Source organism: Babylonia areolata, chromosome 13, assembly GCF_041734735.1.
Source record: "Babylonia areolata isolate BAREFJ2019XMU chromosome 13, ASM4173473v1, whole genome shotgun sequence".
In the NCBI taxonomy this organism is placed as follows: domain Eukaryota; kingdom Metazoa; phylum Mollusca; class Gastropoda; order Neogastropoda; family Buccinidae; genus Babylonia; species Babylonia areolata.
Window position 1 is genome coordinate 37,725,663 of NC_134888.1, and position 25,404 is coordinate 37,751,066.

The 25,404-nt window shown below is 42.9% G+C and overlaps 1 protein-coding gene across 2 annotated transcripts in view; it reads right to left on the reverse strand.

The window, feature by feature from the left end:
* Window positions 1-24,863, reverse strand: part of LOC143289249 (tyrosine-protein kinase HTK16-like) — a 47,991-nt gene extending 23,128 nt beyond the window's left edge. The window contains exons 1-12 of one of the 2 annotated variants that reach the window (XM_076598229.1): window positions 24,572-24,863; window positions 15,614-15,790; window positions 15,071-15,214; window positions 13,528-13,599; window positions 11,323-11,438; window positions 10,810-10,950; window positions 8,940-9,045; window positions 6,918-6,985; window positions 4,600-4,737; window positions 3,177-3,306; window positions 1,073-1,144; window positions 40-99 (exon numbers count right to left, since the gene is read on the reverse strand). In XM_076598229.1, coding sequence (XP_076454344.1) covers window positions 40-99; window positions 1,073-1,144; window positions 3,177-3,306; window positions 4,600-4,737; window positions 6,918-6,985; window positions 8,940-9,045; window positions 10,810-10,950; window positions 11,323-11,438; window positions 13,528-13,599; window positions 15,071-15,214; window positions 15,614-15,790; window positions 24,572-24,755 — 1,408 coding nt within the window. In that variant the 5' untranslated portion in view covers window positions 24,756-24,863. The remainder of the gene's footprint in view (window positions 1-39; window positions 100-1,072; window positions 1,145-3,176; window positions 3,307-4,599; window positions 4,738-6,917; window positions 6,986-8,939; window positions 9,046-10,809; window positions 10,951-11,322; window positions 11,439-13,527; window positions 13,600-15,070; window positions 15,215-15,613; window positions 15,791-24,571) is intronic. The other variant, XM_076598230.1, reaches the window with a different exon arrangement.
* Window positions 24,864-25,404: the final 541 nt, after the last annotated feature.

Here is a 25,404-nt window from a genome sequence, read left to right on the forward strand (position 1 = left end):
AACTGCACACCAGAGGAGGACTGTCAACTAGATACACACCAGAGGTACATTTTCTAGCCTGGCTCTTCCAGGGGGACATTTTTTGCTCAGACGTGCAAGCTGGAAACAGGTCAAAAGGAAACAGATAGAGATCAGTCACTCCATATGCAGCTAGTCCCATCAGGATCTTGGTTACATTCTAAATACAAACTTTGGATGTAATAGATATTTAGTAACTCAGACCCATCGTTTCTCTCATTTACATGCATTTTGGACAAATGTTACAAAAGATTAAGACATAATTTGGGGCAAATGTTATTGTATGTGTGGTGATAAAATTACAGTTTTACTCATATTCTTCTTCAATGGCCAAAATCTAGTGAAACTATATCTCTCTATCATTCCTGACAACTCTGGGAAAACATTTTGATAAACTCCTCGATGTTCTATGAAATAGTGTTGTCACTGAGGCAATGTCCTGTCAGCAGTCTGTTGTAACAGAAGCAAAAGTATCTTATTGACTTCTGGAACTATTTGTAATTTTTCAACAACAACAACAACAACAAAAAGAAAGAAAGAAAATCACCAATCTCTGTAAAAAAAAAAAAAAAAAAAAAAATTCAAGTCACAAAAATTAAGATAATGCTAAATAGTAACCACAAGTGTATTTTCTTGAAGGAAAGTGAATGGATAGTATAATTATATGTTCAATGTTGACAGATTTTGATAACTCCCAATCAAGGGAAGATAACTGAGATTTGCAAACACACACACACACACACACACACACACACACACACACCACATAACACATACACACACACACACATAAACACACACAACACACACACACAACTCACACAACACACAACACATAAACACACACAACACACAACACACACACACACACACACACACACACACATACACACACACACACACACAACACACACACATGCACAGGTGCGTAATCATCTATTCATCAGCACCCTCCCCCTTCCCCGTCTCTTCCAACCCTCCCCCCCCCCCCATGTAATGCCACTTCAACTGGACTGGTACAAAACCTGAAGGCTACTGTCTACCAGATACATACCCAGTGGTGGTGACGGTGCAGGTAAGGGTCTGCTGAGGGGGTCCAGTCTTGGCATGTCAACAATCGCTTGAGCTGCGACAAAAGATTATGTTGTTTTTATCATTGCACATCATACATACATGTGATGCAATGTAATGTTGTGCTGTTCATCTTCATTCAAAATAATCTACAAAGGAAACATAAATGCAGGTGTGTGGGTGTGTTTTTGTTGTGTGTTTTTTTTTACATACTATTTGATAATGACATTCCTGCAGGACAGGTAAGAGGAAACAGGTGATAGCTGTGAAGCGAGAGAGAGAGAGAGAATGACTGGACAGGTGTGAAGAAAGACACAGGTGATAGGACAGGTGTGAAGAGAGAAGACAGGTGTGAAGAGAAGACAGGTGACAGGACAGGTGTGAAGAAAGACGACAGCTGACAGGACATGTGTGAAGAAAGACGACAGCTGACAGGACAGGTGTGAAGAGAAGACAGGTGACAGGACAGGTGTGAAGAAAGACGACAGCTGACAGGACATGTGTGAAGAAAGACGACAGCTGACAGGACAGGTGTGAAGAGAGAATACAGGTCACAGGACAGGTGTGAAGAGAAGACAGGTGACAGGACAGGTGTGAAGAAAGGAGACAGGTGACAGGACAGGTGTGAAGAAAGACGACAGGTGACAGGACAGGTATGAAGAGAGAAGACAGGTGACAGGACAGGTGTGAAGAGAGGAGACAGGTGACAGGACAGGTGTGACGAAAGGAGACAGGTGACAAGACAGGTGTGAAAAGAAGACAGGTGATAAGACAGGTGTGAAGAGAAGACATGTGACAGGACAGGTGTGAAGAGAGGAGACAGGTGACAGGACAGGTGTGAAGAGAGGAGACAGGTGACAGGACAGGTGTGAAGAAAGGAGACAGGTGATAAGACAGGTGTGAAGAGAAGACAGGTGACAGGACAGGTGTGAAGAGAGGAGACAGGTGATAAGACAGGTGTGAAGAGAGAGACAGGGACAGACAGGGGTGAAGAGAAGACAGGTGACAGGACAGGTGTGAAGAGAGGAGACAGTGACAAGGACAGGTGTGAAGAGAGGAAGACAGGTGACAAGACAGGTGTGAAGAGGGAGACAGTGACAGGACAGGTGTGAAGAGAGGAGACAGGTGACAGGACAGGTGTGAAGAGAGGAAGACAGGTGACAGGACAGGTGTGAAGAAAGAAGACAGGTGACAGGACAGGTGTGAAGAGAGGAGACAGGTGACAGGACAGGTGTGAAGAAAGAGACAGGTGACAGGACAGGTGTGAAGAAAGACGACAGGTGTGAAGAGAGAAGACAGGTGACAGGACAGGTGTGAAGAGAGGAGACAGGTGACAGGACAGGTGTGAAGAAGACGACAGGTGTGAAGAGATAAGACAGGTGACAGGACAGGTGTGAAGAGAGGAGACAGATGACACGACATGTGTGAAGAAGAGGACGACAGGTGACAGGACAGGTGTGAAGAAAGGAGACAGGTTACAGGATTGGTGTGAAGAAAGAAGACAGGTGACAGGACAGGTGTGAAGAAAGGAGACAGGTGACAGGACAGGTGTGAAGAAAGGAGACAGATGACACGACAGGTGTGAAGAAAGACGACAGGTGACAGGACAGGTGTGAAGAGAGAGACAGGTGACAGGACAGGTGTGAAGAAAGGAGACAGGTGACAGGACAGGTGTGAAGAGAGGAGACAGGTGACAGGACAGGTGTGAAGAGAGGAGACAGGTGACAGGACAGGTGTGAAGAAAGAAGACAGGTGACAGGACAGGTGTGAAGAAAGAAGACAGGTGACAGGACAGGTGTGAAGAGAGGAGACAGGTGACAGGACAGGTGTGAAGAAAGGAGACAGGTGACAGGACAGGTGTGAAGAGAGGAGACAGGTGACAGGACAGGTGTGAAGAGAGGAGACAAGTGACAGGACAGGTGTGAAGAGAGGAGACAGGTGACAGGACAGGTGTGAAGAGAGGAGACAGGTGACAGGACAGGTGTGAAGAAAGAAGACAGGTGATAGGAGGTGGGGCAAAACCAGCCTGAAACTTCAACATGCCCCACCCCACCCAACCCCACCCCTGACCCCCAACAAATCATCACCTGTATTGATGGAACAGACGAGCGCGCAGGGCAGACCGTCGGCACGACAACTGTAGTGCTCCACCAGGTGTTCCAGCGAGAGCAGGTAGGGGCCGTCGTCAATGTAGTGCACAAAGCGGTTGTGGTAGTGCTGACACACAGGAGCAGCAAGTTTAATAACGACACCGACAAATCATCATCAGGTCTCGCAACACACACCAACAGCAGCTGCATTTAAGCAAGCAAGACATTCTAGATATCAACCCCTTTAAAAAAAGATAACAGCGCTAAGAGAGAGGCAAAACAAATCACAGACGCACATTCAAAAGACAACAGTAGACAACAGAGAAGACGCAGGACAAAGCTATGAATAAATGAATGATCTGGATACTTAGGCCAAAAACAAATGTCCTCTGCGTGAAAAAATATGAACTTGACATCTCAGTGAGTGGAAGCTATGCCACCTGTAGGTGCTGTCATCATGCAGGGCTGCAAGTCACCAACTGCCCAAAATCAAGATACTCAATGACGGGCGCCATAGCCGAATGGTTAAAGCGTTGGACTTTCGATCTGAGGGTCCCAGGTTCGAATCACGGTGATGGCGCCTGGTGGATAAAGGGTGGAGATTTTTACGATCTCCCAGGTCAACATATGTGCAGACCTGCTAGTGCCTGAACCCCCTTCGTGTGTATATGCAAGCAGAAGATCAAATACGCACATTAAAGATCCTGTAATCCATGTCAGCGTTCGGTGGATTATGGAAACAAGAACATACCCAGCATGCACACCCCCGAAAACGGAGTATGGCTGCCTACATGGCAGGGTAAAAACGGTCATACACGTAAAAGCCCACTTGTGTGCATACGAGTGAATGCAGAAGAAGAAGAAGAAGGATACTCAATTTGCTCATATGGTCCAAAAGCAGACAATGCAATTGAAACTGGAAAAGAATGCAGTGCTGGGAGTGGGGGTTGGGATAAAAACATATACTTGTATGCCCACTCAGTACTGCAGACAATTTGACATAGGCAGATTTTAAAGCATAAATAAAATTACATTGAATCTTTTTTTTTTTTTAACACACACACACACACACATTTACGCACACATGATTCAAGATTTAATTAACCCTTAAACCCCTTATAAGGCATGAAGGGCACACACAAGCACACACTCTCTCTCCCAACCTCCATCCTTCCCTACCCGCCTCTGCCTGTCTGTCTGTCTGTCTTTGTGTCTGTCTGTCTCTCTCCCCCTCTCTCTCTCTTCTCCTCCTCCTCCTCCTCAGCCTCCCTTCCCCCCCCCTCTCTCTCTCTCCCTCCCTCTCCCTCTCTTTTTCTCAGGGACAGATTGGAAGAGCAGGCCATGCCTAACACCTTAATCCTTGAATAAAAAACGTTTTGAGTTCAGAGTTCAGAGTTCTCAGTTCTGTGTTGTCTCTCACAGTGTTCTTGATCTCGTAGTGGTACGGTGTGCGCTGGAAGCAGAGACTGAGAGCATGCCAGTTGTCCTGCCTCTTGCTTGGTCGGATCAGGAACAGCCCAGACTGCAGACCTCGCATCTCCAACAGCAGTATGGCTCCCTGCACCATCCCGCCACACAACCACACATGCACGCACATATATGCACGCACCCACACAAATGCACAAACACACACACACAAAAACACACACACACACACACACACACACATGCACGCACATACATGCACACACACACCCACACAAATGTATACACACACACACACACACATGCACACATGCACACCCACATGCACGCATGGGCGCACACACGCACACACACACACACCATAGAAACAAACACATCACAGAATCACGCATGCACGCACATGCACATACACACACACACACATGCACACAAACACACACACACATCAGTGTCATGAAAGCAGCCAAACATTTTCATGTCAATCTCTTCCAGTCAGTATCGCTGTATCAACTCTTTTCTGCACACACTAAACTGACCGAATCCTGTGCCATTCACTCAAGATTGCTGAAGGACATGCCATCATATACACTTCCATCATTTTTTCAAAAGGAAACCTTTTTTTTTACTAAAAATTATGTCTAATCAACAGACTTACCAGGACCAAGTGGTGAAGACTCTGGCAAGGGTCTGATTCCTGTCCTATGGAAAACACTTCCAGACAGCAAAATCTATACCAGCTGCAGCTAATGACCTCCCACAGTATGTTAGCATTTTGCACGGGACAGCAATCAGACCCTTGCCAGAGTCTGCACCAGTTGGTCATGGTAAATCTGTTGAATTACACATGATTTTTAGCACACAAAAAAAAATTCCTTTGAAAAATGATGGAAGTGTATATGATAGCAGTGAGTCACAGTATTATATATGTAATGGAATTCTGAAATTCTGTTTTCTTACTGGGTGAAACTGAAATGACTGGATACTACTACTACTAATAATAATAATGGATACTTATATAGCACACTATCCAGAAATCTGCTCTAGGTGCTTTACAAAAACGCTTTGTTAACATAAAACATTACATCTATGTTACATACACACACCAAAATATGACTACACACCTACACACACACACACACACACACACGCACACACACACACACACGCACACACGCACACACACACACACACACTGCATACATACATTTTAACAATACATGTGTATCTAACAGCTACCCTAACACATACACACACATAGGCAGGCACAAACTTACATAAACGCACGCACACACAATACACATTCATATACATGCATGTAGTTATGTACACATACATATGTATACAGACATAGTCAAGCACAGCTAACACAAAGGAAGTGGACCTGCCACAATTGAACTTACTGCTGAGGGAAAAGGTGAGTTTTGAGACGAGATTTAAAAGATGCGAGGGAATCAGAATGACGGAGGTTATCAGGGAGCTTGTTCCACATCTTTGGCGATTGAAAAGAAAACGCACTAACAAGGAGGAGGGACAGGGAGAAGCATGTATAATGTAAAACAACAAGTACCATTACTCTTGTTGACACAAAGGCACATAACTTCAAGACTTTGTTGTTTCAGCACTTCCCAACATCTTCAGTTTCAGTTTCAAGGAGGTGTCAAAGTGTGCGGACTGATCCAAATACGATACACAACATCTGTATTTGTATTTGTATTTCTTTTTATCACAACAGATTTCTCTGTATGAAATTCAGGCTGCTCTCCCCAGGGAGAGCACGTCGCTACACTACAGCACGCCCATTTTTTTGTATTTTTTCATGCATGCAGTTTTATTTGCTTCTCCTATCGAAGTGGATTTTTCTACAGAATTTTGCCAGGAACAACCCTTTTGTTGCCGTGGGTTCTTTTACGTGCAGTAAGTGCATGCTGCACACGGGACCTCAGTTTATCGGCTCATCCGAATGACTAGCGTCCAGACCACCACTCAAGGTCTAGTGGAGGGGGAGAAAATATCGGCGGCTGAGCCGTGATTCAAACCAGCGTGCTCAGATTCTCTCACTTCCTAGGCAGACGCGTTACCTCTAGGCCATCACTCCACATCCACTCCAACATCTGCTGTATAACAACAATATGTTCAAAATATTCCAAATTCTAAGAATTTTCCAATACATAATTCTTTTAAACACAAAGTGAGCAGATGCTTGACACTTAATAAATCAAATAAAGAAATTCAGAAACTTCCAAACTCCAATCCCCTACCCTCCACAAACAACATGAAAAAAAAAAAGCAACGCCAACAAGTGACTCAGCTTACCTGTCGATCTAATTCCTGGTGAAACCAGTCCTTCCTGTCAGTCCGGGTAGGTAATGGCTGGAATTCCTCTGCAATGATAATGAAGGGACCATATGACAGCACCTATGACCATGTGACCATATGACAGCATTTTTTTTTCTTTTTCTGTGGCCTCAGTTGCATGCCAGTCCAAAGAACAATTTTCTTCTTTTCTTTTAGTGCTACATATTCCTTTCTCAAAAGGCAAAAAAAAATAATTGAAAAAAAAAATCTTTTTCAGTAGGGAGCTCAGTAAATTGTGTGCTTAGTACACTAAATCAGAACAGGCACCACTGCACACCACCAAAGTGACTCAGCAGCAGTGCATGGCCTCCTGGCAAATAAAACATAGATGGTTCCCTTTTTTTTCATAGATTTTTTCCCTTGCAACACCTGTGGGAAGTGCTGCGCATCCAGAATTGGCCTCTTCTCCCATATGTGGACACACACCGACAGATAAGCCTGCCTGCCTACTCATCCGTTGGACCAACGGGAGACTCCATCAGTTCCCTCTGAACTGCCACAGCTGTGACTGCGACAGACGAAGCCAGGTGTGGCTGTGTATGGAGGACTCGAAGGAGAGAGCAGCATGGCAGCAATGCTACTGAAAACAGTGCAGATGAAAATGAAGAAAATGACTATAACACAGCACTGCCATTACCACAACAGCTGTGCATTCTCTGCAGTGACAACTGTCATCATAACAGTTCTAGCTCCATTCTGGGTCTTTTTGGCTTGGCCAGCCTCAAAGAATACCCCCAGGCTAAAACCACATGAAAAACAATCACCAACTTAGAGTAAAACGAACATAAATATAAAATAACAAGTAAATAAAAAGAAATTCTTACACAGACCGTTCAAACTGAACAGACAAAAAGAAAAAAAAAGTGAGTTCCGTCAAACCAGTTCAAATCAGGTGAAATCGAAAACTTCGGCATCTTTCAGAAATATGAAACTGGCAAAGAGACAGACATAATGGCATCTTTCAGAAATATGAAACTGGCAAAGAGACAGACATAATGGTTGAAACGCTGACCTTGGTCAGACCATGGACAGATCAGTTTCACACTGTCTGGGACAGGTGCGTATATCATTTCCACAACTTTGCAGCTGATTTATAATTCACCTGGTGAAGTCTGTCTTTTCTGCTATCACCACATCCCAGTGGTTCTTCATGAACTGAACCCTGTTTATGCTTTCTCTGTGTGTTCAATACAACTGACATGAACAGTAAAGTGTATGTTACTGTGTGTGTGTGTGTTGAAATGTTTTTGCTGTGCAGAAGTTTTTCTGCTATGGGCAATCCCATCCTCTCCATGTTTTCTTTCTTTCCTTTTTTTTTTTTTTTTTGTTGTTGTTGTTGCTGCCCCATCGTCTGTACCATTTCAGTAGCATTACTCCCACACTGCTCATTCAGAGTCCCCCATACATGGCCACACCTGAGTTTGTCACATTCCCAGCATCAGCAGTCCACTGGTAACCATTGATGTTAGGTCACTATGAGGCCACACACCAGAAGAGACCCTGCACTTCTGCTGAGTCACTTTGGTGGTGTTCAGTAGTGCCTGTTATGACTGAACATACTAAAAACACCACCAACTAAGCCCCTTACTGACAACAATAATGGCTTAGTCATGGAGCCAGACTGAGTGAGTGTCCATGTTTTTTCCATGTTTTTACAAAACAGGAAACATCCTGACAGGTGGAAAGAGTGAAGGGGGAGGTGTTATACAGGGCAGGGTCTGCAAGTGGTGGCCCTGGTGCCATAATCCCAATATACAGGGTTCACAAAACGTTCAGGACCACTTGGGAACATGCACGGTCTCCTTCTTAGGGGAACATTGAAATGATGACACTGGATTTTTGACAAACTGGGGTGTATAACTTGATTTTTTTTTTTTTTTTTTTTAACAATTCATAATATGCCTGCTTTTATGAAGTGGTCATCAACTTTTCGAGAAGTGTGTGTGTCAGCAGTCAAAAGACAACAGAAGAGTTAGTTACCATAAACTTTCACCACGTCCAGACGACGGTACTTCTCTGCCACGTCAAGCGGGGTCTCGCCATTCTCGTTGCGGGGAAAGGGGGTGGCGTGGAGCTCCAGTAAGGCCTGGGGTAAAGTAAGTCAGCGTCAACGCTAAAGACTGGTTTACTGGTGAACACAGGTACACAAAGTCACTGTTCAACATGGTTTACTGGTGAACACAGGTACACAAAGTCACTGTTCCACATGGTTTACTGGTGTGCACAGGTACACAAAGTCACTGTTCCACATGGTTTACTGGTGTACACAGGTACACAAAGTCACTGTTCCACATGGTTTACTGTCTATACACAGGTACACAAAGTCACTGTTCCACATGGTTTACTGTCTATACACAGGTACACAAAGTCACTGTTCAACATGGTTTACTGTCTATACACAGGTACACAAAGTCACTGTTCCACATGGTTTACTGGTGAACACAGGTACACAAAGTCACTGTTCCACATGGTTTACTGGTGAACACAGGTACACAAAGTCACTGTTCCACATGGTTTACTGGTGAACACAGGTACACAAAGTCACTGTTCAACATGGTTTACTGGTGAACACAGGTACACAAAGTCACTGTTCCACATGGTTTGTCTAAACAAAGGTACACAAAGTCACTGTTCCACATGGTTTACTGTCTATACACAGGTACACAAAGTCACTGTTCAACATGGTTTACTGTCTATACACAGGTACACAAAGTCACTGTTCAACATGGTTTACTGTCTGTACACAGGTACACAAAGTCACTGTTCCACATGGTTTACTGTCTATACACAGGTACACAAAGTCACTGTTCCACATGGTTTACTGTCTGTACACAGGTACACAAAGTCACTGTTCCACATGGTTTACTGTCTATAACACAGGTACACAAGTCACTGTTCACTTTCACTTTCACTTTCACTTTCTCAAGGAGGCGTCACTGCGTTCGGACAAATCCATACACGCTACACCACATCTGTTGAGCAGATGCCTGACCAGCAGCATAACCCAACGCGCTTAGTCAGGCCTTGAGTGCATGCTTACATATTTGTGTACCTATGAAAGGGGATTTCATTTTACGTAATTTCGCCAGAGGACAACACTCTCGTTGCCATGGGTTCTTTTTCAGTGCGCCAAGTGCGTGCTGCACACGGGACCTCGGTTTATCGTCTCATCCGAAAGACTAGACGCTCAGTTTGATTTTCCAGTCAAACTTAGGAGAAAGGGCGAGAGCGGGATTCGAACCCACACCCTCACGGACTCTCTGTATTGGCAGCTGAGCGTCTTAACCATTCTGCCACCTTCCTCACTGTTCAACATGGTTTACTGGTGAACACAGGTACACAAAGTCAATGTTCCACATGGTTTACTGGTGAACACAGGTACACAAAGTCACTGTTCAACATGGTTTACTGGCTGAACACAGGTACACAAAGTCACTGTTCCACATGGTTTACTGTCTGTACACAGGTACACAAAATCACTGTTCCACATGGTTTACTGTCTATAACACAGGTACACAGTCATTTCACAAAGGGTATTTCTACAAACAGAATAAAATATAAATTAGCAAAAGCTGAGTAAATAAAGAGTTAAGTTAGGAAAGTATGTATATTAAAATAATAATCTCACACACATAGACACACACACTCAGGCATAAACAAACACTCACATGCTGATGCACACAAACACACACACACTCACACACACACACACACACACATACATACATACACACACACACATACACACACACACACACACACACACACACACACACACACATGCCACAGCATCCCCTGAACTGACGCAGCACCCCCTCGCTTCATGCCCCTTCACCGACCGGCAACTTACCTTGGTACACTCCACACTGCCCTTCAGGGCCGCTTCATGCAGGGGAACCCAGCCCGTCTGCGGACAGCGAGCATGGGGGTCACAATGACCCACCTGGATCAGCAGCCGGGCAGTGCTGGCTCTGTCCCCAACACACGCTCTCTGCAGCACCATACAGTCAGCTTGATATGTCCGTCGCTCCTCACACACAACTCATAAGGTTCAAGTTACTCAAACATCAAAGAGTAAATTCCTCGAACATTAAGGAATAAATGATTCAAACAGTATGGGGAATAATTTTTCTCAAACACGAAAGGAATGAATGATTCAAACAGTATAAGGAATAATTTCCTCAAGTATCAATTAAGGAATAAAACGAAAGGAATACATCGCTAAAACATTACAAAGGAAAAACATTCCCCTGAAAACAATCAGGAATAGTCCACTCACGCATGAAGGAACGTAACCCACTCTGCCACACTGGAGGACCCAGCGAGGGCAAGTAACTCCACCCAGCAAGGGCAAGTAACTCACATGTAACGGTGTGTGTCCATTGCAGTCTTTGATGGTGGTATCTGGTGAGGCCTTGAGCAGGATCTGCACAATGTCGTCACGGCCATTGTAGGCCGCCAGGTGAAGAGCAGTGGACCCTGTAATAATGGTAATAATAATAATTCATAACTTTTCTATGGCCAGATATCCAGTACTTTAGTTGCTCAAAGCGCCTTACATCATCCAGATAGATATAAACATAACATAAAAACATTACAAAAAAAAAAGCTCTTTGTCAATCCGATACATTCACAGAACGAATCAAAAAGCCTAATCCATCAAACAATAAAAAATATCAAGTAAACAATGCTTAGATTAAAATTAAATACATTCCATAAAACACACATTTCACACACACACACACATGTGCGCGCATACACACAACCCCACACACACATACAAAACAGCAGTGAAGACACCTTACTGTCTGTACCTCAGTGGAGTAGTGGCCTAGTGGTAACACGTCCACCTCGATAACGAGAGGATCTGAGCGCACAGGTTCAAACCACACACTCACCAGTATTCTGTATTTGATCCCCCTCCACTTTAACCTTGAGTGGTGGTCTGGATGCTAGTCATTTGAATGAGACGATAAACCCACTTGGTGTGTGTTAAAAAAGAACTCACTGCAACAAAAGGGTTGCCCCAGTAAAATTATATCCACTCTAATATATATGTTTATGGACAGTCCAAAGTATCACTGGACGTTACTGTGTCCAGTACACAATCACTGTTCCACGGTTACTCTAACACAGTAACAATCACTGCCAGGTTCTGCGTACAAACCAAATCTGTCCACATGTTACGCTAAACACAACACATCTTCACAAAGGTTTTCTGACAAACAGAATAAAATAAATACAAAAGCTGAGTAATAAAAGTTGGAAGAATAAAAAATGTCTCACACATGACCAAACTGGCATAAGCAACCCCATGTGATGCACCAATCACCAAAAATCACCCTTAGCACACAACGTACACCAACATAACATTCATAGATTAAATGATGCCAGTCATCCCCTCGTTATGCTTCATGACCGGAACTACCTTGGTATGATGCATGCCCCAAATACCGCTTCTGAAGAGTGAACCCCCTTCTGCGCAGGAGATGGGTTGTCATAATGACCCCCCTAATCCAGCCTGCAGTGATCGTCCCCAACAACCTCCTGCTAGCACCCATTAATCACTTGATTGTGTGTCCCACAACACTCCTTAGGTTCAAGTACCCACTAATCATACTATGATAAATTCCCGAACATTATGGATGATGTCACACGTATAATATTTCCTCAATGTTTGGTAAAACGAAGGGATCCCTACATTACAAAGGAAATTCCCCTAAACCTCGATTGTTTGATGAGTACCCACTATCCACCTGGATGACCCACACAATCACTCCTACCCCAAGCAATACTCCATGTATGTTGTCCATTAGTCCTTGTTATCCCCCTGGTGAGCCTTAGCATCTGCCTTGTTTCACGTGATGTCCCCAGTAACATACCCTGTATATGGTAATACATAATATTCCCTTAACTTTTGCTATGTCCATTATCCATACTTGTTGCTCAAATGCCCACATCTCCAGATGATTTAACGATTCCCACTAAATCTCAAAGCTCTTGTGTCACCCTACGTCACAGTTTGATCAATGGCCCCATCAAATCATAAATATCGTTTGCTTAGAGTCCCCACTAATCCTCCTTGCTTGATGTCCCCACTAATCCTACTTATCTGATGATGTCCCCACTAATCCTCCTTGTTTGATGTCCCCACTAATCCTTCTTGTTTGATGATGTCCCAAAAAATCCTCTTTGTTTGATGATGTCCCCACTAATCCTCCTTGTTTGATGATGTCCCAAATAATCTTCTTTGTTTGTTGATGTCCCCACTAATCCTAATTTGATGATGTCCCAAACAATCTTCTTTGTTTGATGATGCTCCCACTAACCCTTCTTGTATGATGCTGTCCCTATTAATCCTTCTTGTTTGATAATGTTCCCATCAGTCCACTTTGTTTCATGTCCCCACTAATCCTTGTTTGATGTCCTAATAAATCCTTCTTTGACTGTGTCCCTGTTTATGCTCTAAGTTAGCCGTTGTCGTAAAATAATTGTTCTGTCCCCCACTGACAGTCACCATTTCCATGCACAGTAGAAAACATAGAAACACGGATGAACAAGGTCTCACCAAGGGTGTTCTTAGCATTGATGTCTGGACGATTGGGACTGTCCAGAATCTGCTGGATGATTTTGACATCTCCTGCACACAGTGTTACACAGCATACGTTGTGCATCACACATTTGTACAGCATTTACTGTACACCTCTTGCATCACACATCCACACAATGTGTTATGCACTGCACTTCATGCATCACATATCTGCACAGTGTTAAACTGGTGGAACACTGCGTGCATCACATATATATTTATGTACACAATGTTAAACATTGCACTTCATGCATCACATATCTGCACAGTGTTAAACTGGTGGAACACTGCGTGCATCACATATATATATATATATATATATATATATATGTGTGTGTGTACACAATGTTAAACATTGTACTTCATACATCACATATCTGCACAGTGTTAAACTGGTGGAACACTGCGTGCATCACATATATATATATATATGTGTGTGTGTACACAATGTTAAACATTGTACTTCATGCATCACATATCTGCACAGTGTTAAACTGGTGGAACACTGCGTGCATCACATATATATATATATATGTGTGTGTGTACACAATGTTAAACATTGTACTTCATACATCACATATCTGCAAAGTGTTAAACTGGTGGAACACTGCGTGCATCACATATATATGTACACAATGTTAAACATTGTACTTCATACATCAAATGCCTGTACACTACGTTTCACAAAACATTCCATACATCACATGTCTACAGTGTTATACATTGTACACTTCATACATCACACACCTGTACACAAGACAAGACAAGACAGGGCGTGTTTAATTCAGGAAGCCCTGAGGGGGAAAATGTTACACATTTCATGTTATTAATACAAATATGAAATGCATCTGGCAATGTGCTCGCAAACAATTACAATGGCCATACCAACTGATTGGTTAAGATATATATGAGGGAAGGCATTAAAATAAGAAACAAAAAATACTGAAACTAACAACAACAAAAACCTAGCAAAAGAAATATACAAAAGATATAGCTTTGTACACTGCATACATGTCAGGGGTGAATGGACAACTATCCCAAAAACAAATAGGACAAATTCACAAGAAAATTTCAACAAGTCATATCAGAGAGGATATCCATCTTGTTTATCAAGGTGAATCACAATGCATCCATTATGATTTTCAGGAAAATTATCTAATGAGTCAATAAACATTTGCTTTTACTTGTGAACAATGAATGTAATTTCAAGACATTTCGTCTTTTTTTTCAGTAAAATTATGGTTAATAGCTTTTTCTCAATTCTTCAAAGGATGGACAGTCAAAGAGGTAATGAAACTCGTCCCTATAAGGTCTCTACGTTCACACTTTGTACACAAAGTCAGTCTAACAGGAATAAGAAAGACTGTGATCAAACATGAACTTTGCAAGACACACAAGCTTGCACGACTGGCAGAACTGTTAAAAAAAATTTTCAATAGAAGACCCATCCTCGTACAGCATCATGCAAACAACAGACAGACAAAAGTGGTCGTCGCTGACACAACAGTGGACACCGACTGACCTTCCTGCACAGCCTGATGCAGCAGTGTGTTGTGCCCAGCTTTGCGCACTCTGTGGGGCGGCGGCTGACCCTGGCAGAAGGACTCCAGGTTGGTGGGCAGACCGTTGGCCTCGTCTGTGTAGTGCTGAATCAGACATTCCAGCCCTGGAACAGGGGCAACAGTTTCAGTTTTTAGTTTCTCTAGGAGGCATGTCACTGCGTTCATATATATATATATATATATATATATATATATATATATGCTACACCACAATCTGCTAGGTTGATGCCTGATCAGCAGTATATACCCCTTTTATTCATATGGACGTATACAAAAACCACACATACACACACAAATACACAAACACACACACACACACACACACACACCTACCCATACACACACACTCATATACACACATCCACACTCAAACATCCACCCACACACCCCACCCCCTCTTCCCCACACACATACACATACCAACACTCAAAACACCCACCCACACACACAGTCAGACAGACACACACCCTCCCACCAACCCACACACACATGCACGCACGCACCATGTATCAAAGCCCCATTATCGATGTGGTAGTAGCCTTCCTTCTTCTGCTGGATCTGGAAGTGGTAGGTCAGCCCCCCCACGGTCAGCGACAGGGAGAAGTCTGTGGATGACACGGTACTGTCCCGCACCAGAAACAAGCCCCCCATGTCACTCTTGTCACTGTACTTGAGCACCGCTGAAACACACATGGCACACCCCTTGAGCACCGCTGAAACACACATCGCACACCCCTTGAGCACCGCTGAAACACACATCGCACACCCCTTGAGCACCGCTGAAACATACATCGCACACCCCTTGAGCACCGCTGAAACACACATCACACACCCCTTGAGCACCGCTGAAACATACATCGCACACCCCTTGAGCACCACTGAAACACACATTGCACACCCCTTGAGCACCACTGAAACACACATCACACACCCCTTGAGCACCGCTGAAACACACATCACACACCCCTTGAGCACCACTGAAACACACATTGCACACCCCTTGAGCACCGCTGAAACACACATCGCACACCCCTTGAGCACCGCTGAAACACATCGCACACCCCTTGAGCACCGCTGAAACACACATCGCACACCCCTTGAGCACCACTGAAACACACATCGCACACCCCCTGAGCACCGCTGAAACACACATCACACACCCCTTGAGCACCACTGAAACACACATCACACACCCCTTGATCACCGCTGAAATACACATCACACACCCCTTGAGCACCGCTGAAACACACATTGCACACCCCTTGAGCACTGCTGAAACACACATCACACACCCCTTGAGCACCGCTGAAACACAAATCGCACACCCCTTGAGCACCACTGAAACACACATCGCACACCCCTTGAGCACCACTGAAACACATCACACACCCCTTGAGCACCGCTGAAACACACACCGCACACCCCTTGAGCACCGCTGAAACACACATCGCACACCCCTTGAGCACCGCTGAAATACACACATGCACACCCCTTGAGCACCACTGAAACACACATCGCACACCCCTTGAGCACCACTGAAACACAAATCGCACACCCCTTGAGCACCACTGAAACACACATCGCACACCCCTTGAGCACCACTGAAACATACATCGCACACCCCTTGAGCACCGCTGAAACACACATCGCACACCCCTTGACCACCACTGAAACATACATCGCACACCCCTTGAGCACCGCTGAAACACACATCACACTTCCATTTTTATTTGTATTTGTATTTCTTTTTATCACAACAGATTTCTCATATCACTCTTGTTACAGCACTGCTGAAACGCACATCACACCCAGGGTCACCTGTCGCAATCTCAGCATCAGTACCAGCAGTTCTCAGAGAATTATCTATGGCTGGTTGCCAAGAAGCCATGCACCCGAGAAGACTGTGCTGCTGCTGTGTCTCTTGAATGGTGCTCAGTAGTGCCTGTTCATTCAACATATCCAGGACACCACAAACTAACTAATCCCCCTACTGACAACAATATCAGCTTGGTCATGAAGCCAGACTGATTAAGCGTGGAGAACCAAATAACATCCCTCAATAACAGCCCCACATGAATCTGCCAACACCAAAGACCTAGATGTACTCACCGGAAATAAAAGAGATCAAAACTGAGATCATCATGAAAGCAGCACATGAAAGGCCATAGATTTTATTAGCGAAGCTCTGAAATACTGAGGACAAATAAGGAAAAAACAATAATGATTCTTTTATAATGATAGGCTGTACTGTGTGCTTCCTTTCATAATATCATAATATATTCCCACATCAACCAGGCCCAAGAGAAACAGGAAATTTGAGCAACACTCCAAAACCCTATCCATGTGGTGGAAGATCCTCAACTGTGTATTCCCAGTTTTCCCATTTGAGCCCATAAGCACACTCAACTCAGCTCTGCACAGGACCTGGCCACAGGCGGAAAGAACCCTTACTGGGACTTGCACTCGTCCTTGCATTTTCACAGTCATCAGTCTGTGCTGCGAATAACCCACCTCATTATGGCAGCTGGAACCCTGAGGTATTTTGCAGATGCCTAAAATGTATTATGCAGCAAAGACCCATTTAAATGTATTATGCAGCATGCACCCATTTAAATGTATCATGCAGCAAAGACCCATTTAAATGCATCATGCAACAAGCACCCATGTTTGCCACCCAGCTATAAAATCCCAGCAGAGAGGTAACTCTCTCCATTTACAAGGTATGCAACTTCAAGTCAATGCTGCTTATGCTACCGATTCACCTGGCACACAGGTAAATAAAAGGTGCCCAGGAACAATCCCACTTGCTCAGTTCCTCAAAAAAGGAAGATCCAGGATTGTCCTTACAGTTACCCATCATTTGAGATGTCCACACAGCAGCAATGACAGAAGAAATGTGTAAACACAAATTTGTTTTTATTCAAGACCGGCATAACCTTTTAGTCCCAAATATGCTAATAGCAGCATTGACTTGAAGTTGTATACTTTGTCAATGGAGAAAGCTACTTCTCTTTATTGTTGTTTAATCCTTTACTCTCCCTGCCTCATTGTTCTTTCATAACTATGCAATACTTTTGACACATTATGGACAACCAACAGGCTGATGATGCATAACCTCAGTTTTAACTGCATTCATTCATACAATTTTTAATGCAGTCATATGTGAATGTACCTCTGACTGGTGTTGACTATCAATATCAGTTCCTCTTTCAACTATGAAGCTTGCATGTATACGTGTATGGGAACTGGAATACATGCAACATACTTCCTTGTAGTGAGACTGTGAGTATGAGACTGAGAGGTACTTGAAAATCTTCCATGGCCCGAGTGAGAGCAGTCAATAGTGGAGCCCCCACCCCTCTTAATCACACCACAGCTGGTGTATGAACACACCACTTCCTCCTTGGCTAAATATAAAGCTTTCCTTTACAAAGTCTGCTCATGAAACACTGCAACAACAACAACAAAAAGTCAACCAAAACAGCAACGTAGTTTTTATCACTACACACTATATTGAATCACATATATGCTTGCTGCCATCAATGTTAGCAGGGGAAACTATAATAATAATAATAATAATAATAATAATGTTTTCATTTATATAGCGTCTTTTCATGTAAAACAAGCTAAATCGCACTGTACAATTCATATTCAATATGTAAACCATGCAATAAAATGACAACTTCAATACATAACCCTACAAAGACATCAAACCAAACACTGACACTAAACAGTAATCTATGTACACACACAAATACATCACACACAACACTCAAAGCACATAAATATCCCAATACATAAATGATCCAATCTCATTTCACAATACCTTACACCAATATCACAATAATTATAACCATATGAAAATTGAATGTCTGAATGCTTAAAACAAATCACATACATCTGCCATCACAATGCCCAAATACTGCACAATTTAAATCACAATACAGAAAAATAAGTCTCACATCCCTACCCTCCACACAACACACACACACACACACACACACACAGAGAGAGAGAGAGAGAGAGAGAGAGAGAGAAAACACAAAAAACAAGCACACACTCATAGAATAACAGGAATTGGGAGAGGTGAAATTCAAAGAGGTGAGACTTTAATTTCTTTTTGAAAGCTGCACAGTACTGCATTTTTTCTCATGGACAAAGGTAGGGAGCTCCAGACCATGGGGCCAAAGAGAAAGATTTGTTTTTCCAAAGGCCTAAAGAGAGAACTGAGGAACAGTAACTTGCATGCAGAGACATGATGAAACTAATCAGGTAAAAAACAGAACAAGTTAAAACAGTCTGACAGTAAAAACCAGACAAAAACATGAAAGCGCAAACTTCCAGCCTCCTAAGCGTAGAGCTGCAACTCTCCTCTCTAACACTCAGGGTATAGCATTCCCTATTAATTACATCATTGATTATTTTCATGCTATTTCATTCTGTCCACCTTAGGTTCAAGGTCATGGATTTGACTGTAAATTTATGTAAGTTTCAGAACTGAAATGATCATACTCAAATTATAGGAAACAGAGGGAGGGGCTGAGACAAGACAGCTGTAGAAATTCATCCCAAAAAATTATTTCCATACACAGCTGCGTCCTTACCCTTTATCAGTCCTTCACTGCTAATACCTGTCCCTTCTCAGTCATTTTATACCAACAACTGCCCCTTTCAAATCCTTCCCTACCAACAATTGCCCCTTCCCAATACTTCCCTACAAACTGCCCCTTCTAAATCCTTCCCTTCCAACAACTGCCCCATCTAAATCCTTCCCTTCCAACAACTGCCCCTTTCAAATCCTTTCCTATCAACAACTGACACTTCCCAATACTTCCCTACAAACTGCCCCATCTAAATCCTTCCCTACCAACAACTGCCCCTTCCCAATACTTCCCTACAAACTGCCCCTTCTAAATCCTTCCCTTCCAACAACTGCCCCATCTAAATCCTTCCCTTTCAACAACTGCCCCTTTCAAATCCTTTCCTATCAACAACTGACACTTCCCAATACTTCCCTACAAACTGCCCCATCTAAATCCTTCCCTACCAACAACTGCCCCTTCCCAATACTTCCCTACAAACTGCCCCTTCTAATTCCTTCCCTACCAACAACTGCCCCATCTAAATCCTTCCCTTCCAACAACTGCCCCTTTCAAATCCTTTCTTATCAACAACTGACACTTCCCAATACTTCCCTACAAACTGCCCCTTCTAAATCCTTCCCTTCCAAAAACTGCCCCTTTCAAATCCTTTCCTATCAACAACTGACACTTCCCAATATTTCCCTACAAACTGCCCCTTCCAAATCCTTCCCTTCCAACAACTGCCCCTTTCAAATCCTTTCCTATCAACAACTGACACTTCCCAATACTTCCCTACAAACAACTGCCCCATCTAAATCCTTCCCTTCCAACAACCAGCCCTATCAAATCCTTCCCTATCAACAACTGACACTTCCCAATACTTCCCTACAAACTGCCCCTTCTAAATCCTTCCCTTCCAACAACTGCCCCATCTAAATCCTTCCCTTTCAACAACTGCCCCTTTCAAATCCTTTCCTATCAACAACTGACACTTCCCAATACTTCCCTACAAACTGCCCCATCTAAATCCTTCCCTACCAACAACTGCCCCTTCCCAATACTTCCCTACAAACTGCCCCTTCTAAATCCTTCCCTTCCAACAACTGCCCCATCTAAATCCTTCCCTTCCAACAACTGCCCCTTTCAAATCCTTTCCTATCAACAACTGACACTTCCCAATACTTCCCTACAAACTGCCCCATCTAAATCCTTCCCTACCAACAACTGCCCCTTCCCAATACTTCCCTACAAACTGCCCCTTCTAATTCCTTCCCTACCAACAACTGCCCCATCTAAATCCTTCCCTACCAACAACTGCCCCTTCCCAATACTTCCCTACAAACTGCCCCTTCTAATTCCTTCCCTACCAACAACTGCCCCATCTAAATCCTTCCCTTCCAACAACTGCCCCTTTCAAATCCTTTCTTATCAACAACTGACACTTCCCAATACTTCCCTACAAACTGCCCCTTCTAAATCCTTCCCTTCCAAAAACTGCCCCTTTCAAATCCTTTCCTATCAACAACTGACACTTCCCAATACTTCCCTACAAACTGCCCCTTCTAAATCCTTCCCTACCAACAACTGCCCCTTTCAAATCCTTTCCTATCAACAACTGACACTTCCCAATACTTCCCTACAAACTGCCCCTTCTAAATCCTTCCCTTCCAACAACTGCCCCTTTCAAATCCTTTCCTATCAACAACTGACACTTCCCAATACTTCCCTACAAACAATTGCCCCATCTAAATCCTTCCCTACCAACAACTGCCCCTTCCTCATCCTCATCCTCCATCATCATCAATAAAAATTTATAAAAAATCTAAGGTCCCAAATTATCTGGCCTTTCATGCCCTTCTCTGATGGTGACCTCAGTTTCCATATCCTTCCACTTCCATGCTTGGGGTGAGTCTTGTCAGTGTCTTCAGATTCATAGGGGGGTTGATGTTGGAGGGACACTCACTCAGTCTGGCTCCACTACTATGCGATTACTGTCGTCACTTTCATTCCTTGTTTTGAGTTGGCTGAAAAGACTGACTGAGGTGGGAGTTCATAGCTGCTGAAAATTACTGGAACAGAGTACAGACCCTGAAGGAGATTAACTCTTTCTTTTTCTTGATTAAAAAATTTTTTTTTTTTTTAAGACGTTTGGGAATTTATCTTCTTTTCCTTGATTAAAAAAAAAAAAAAAAAAAAAAAAGACATTTGGGAATTCATCTTTCTTATATCACCAGCAATTTGTCAATGCAATTCTGTTTTCCTGTTCAACCAGTATAACTTCATTATGTTAGCTGTTCAATACATTTGCTCACAGTCTTGCTACTCTTCGGAAGTCACTCTTTTCATTTTATTTCTTATCCATTAATCTGACCACTGGAAGGTTCCTAATCCACAACAATGACTTCAGTAATGTAGATCAGCAATTGTGCCTATATAGCTGTACAATGTACAAGTATAACTGTAAACCAGACCAGTTTAAACTCCTAATTAAAGTTATATATAGAAAATGGCATCACTGACATTACGCACATGACCAGAGAACCCCAAGGCAAAGATTAGTTTAAAACACAAAAGGAAAAAAAATGTGAAGGTATATTAAATCATTCAATGAATTGCTTGAAAAAATGTGCATTGTGTGTGTATACATCCATTCATGGTCCTCATGTTTCCCCCCCTTCACTGCTATCATGGATGGGCAATTGTGTGATTGCATTATTTACTTTTAAACTTTCAAAGCAGAACAGCAGCAGCCAACATTTCAAAATGACAACACACACACACACACACACACACACACACACACACACACACACACACACACACACACACACACACACACACACACACACAAACATACACATTATAAACCTTTGTTTGAATCTACAAAAAAATAAATACGAGCACAACTTCAGTACTTGTGCATTAATAATCATGATTCAGCAATATCTGATGATTTGGAAACCTGCTATTGTGTGCCAACATTTCAGCAGTATTATGGACAGCAGGAACACTGTCATGCACAGCAGATTATCACTCAGTCTCCTTCACTTCTACTGCCATCAAGTGCCACCTCAGTACTGTCAACATCCTAACAGATACTCAATATGGCCCCTGCCAGTTCTTGACAAAAAGGAGTTGCGAGACAGCTTATAAATCTGAGCTTACACATGGGTTAGCTGGCAGCCTAGAAAGAGGTAGTGTTTCACACTATGAAAATCACAGAGTAGTTTCTGATCAATTCCTCTTTTTAATTCAAAAAATTATCAAAAACCTTTCCTAAACAAGTTAACTCTAAAACTATACAACATTTTTGCTAATGAAGCACCATTTCCAAAGAGATCAACAACACCGAGGGCTGCAGTCTTTTGCATAGTGACTTTAAGTTAACATGTCATCTTACTTGAAATAAAAATAGGAATGGAACTTTATCCCAAGAAATGTAACGTTCAGAACCAATATATGATAGTCAGTCGTGTCCGACTATGACCATCAGAACAGCAGAGGAGGCAACTGCTGTTCCGACATTTGGGCTAGAATTTGATTATAGTGGAGAGTGTCTTGCCCAGGTTACATCCCCACTCTCTCGTCCAAGAGGGTTTTAGGACAGTCGGCGTTGGGATCGTTCCCAAAGGCCAACTAGCCCACAAGGCTGCAGCACTAAGAGCCAGTGCAATTTTGCCTCCTAGTTTGAGAGTCATAGTCCTTCACAAAAGACTAAGCTGTAAATGATTTCCCATTGACTGGAGAAACCATTGATAATACAGCTCTCACTTTGCTGTTGGCCCAAAATGTAAACTTATGTCAATCTGTGATATAAGCCGAGTGTTGGGCCTCAAGAACCAATGATGACTGCTGAACCCCCTTTCCCATTTGATAACACCAGATTGTTTTACCAGTGAAAAGAACCTTAGCGTTGACATCCCAAGCAACTTAACTGTAAAACAGGTAGATCAACTAAACACTATGCTTCCTCTAGACAAGAAGAAACTAAAAATACTAGGTTAAGTACATAACACTACTTTGTAGGACTATTGTAGTTCAGTATGGAATCTGCACACTGCTGATGTAATCTATTAAATCAGTCAACAGCAGTGAAGTGTGGCATGCAATATCATAAATAACTAATGATATAACAGAAATGTAACAAATAATATGCTGCAAATGCTGAACTGAAACATCTTAGAATGCGGAAGAACCAAAGGCCAAATGGTTATTATAGATTACAAGATTTAAAGCCTGGCCGACATTCAAACTACTTTTATATATTACATTTAATGTGTACTGCTTTGCTTCCCCCGTTCCCCAATTCTTTCTCCCTCTTCCAAACTATGCTACACTGGAGTGTACATTGTAAAGCATGACCTCATATATCACAACAGATGTATGAACTAACTGAAATGTGAAACACACACACACACACACACACACACACACACACGAACACACGCACACACAGTGACCTATGCAATGACATACTGATTGAAACACACACACACACACACACACACACACACACACACACACAAACACACACACACACACAGATCTAACACACACACACACACACACACACAATATGCATGGTGAAACACACACACACACACACACACATGCACGCGCGCGCTCACACACACACACACACACACACACACACAACATATATGGTAACACACACACACACACACACACACACACACACACACACACACACACACACACACACACACACACACACACTGTAACTCTTGTTATCCCGTCACTGCTGAAGTCACCGTTGGTCGTCGGTCTGAGACTAACCATCGTCATACACACATATATACGCTCCATTACGTCATTTCTTTGCTTTTCTGTAATAACTGTATGGATCTTAAAACCCACCTTCTCTCAGAAGCTTTTCAGCATTCTCTCTGGAAATTTTTCCATGATACCAGCGAAGCATCTCGTCTGCTTTTTCTGTTTTGGTTTTGTCTTCCGCAAGCAACTGCTCCAGGGTTTTTGTTTGCAGCGCCTGGGAAATTGTAGCTGACGAATTATTTGCGTACACATCATCTACCGCTGCCATTGTAAAATCTTCTTGCTCTGTAGAACTTGTTGCGAATTAGTTATTCTGGTTCAAAACACCCCGTAAAGTTTCCCTTTTCCACTTCCTTGTCTCTGAACGGAAGTTGCCATGTTGGTTACAAGTAAAAATAGAACTGATAACTTTTATATTAATGACATCTATCTGCTTCTTTGATCGCCTTTCAAAAATATTGTCTCAACATATAATAAATTGCAAAATCATACATTTAGTATTTTTTAGTTTTGTCTTACAAAGTGGCTAATATATCGGGGAGAAAATTTCATATGTCATTACATTATTTCGTTAATGACAAATAAAAAGGAAGTAGAATCTCTTCTGTCGTCTGCAATCTGTAACGATTGGCACTTAACTTTCGCTTTTAAGCTCACCTTATTTGTTTGCTGAGAATATTGAACCCCAACACTAACAACGTAACTGAAAGAACGTTTGCTATCAGGATTGTTAAGCTGGAACAAAGCTGCTTTTTTGTTCGAAATTCTGTTAATTCAGTGTTTGAGTTTACCGCATATTGAGAAGCGATAAAAGTGCCTGGGACAAACAAACTTGGAAGATGTCTTCCCTCTCTATTTCCCACCCCGTCACATCCCCAGTCCCATTCCACATGTTCCCACATGCTCCTTTTCTTTCA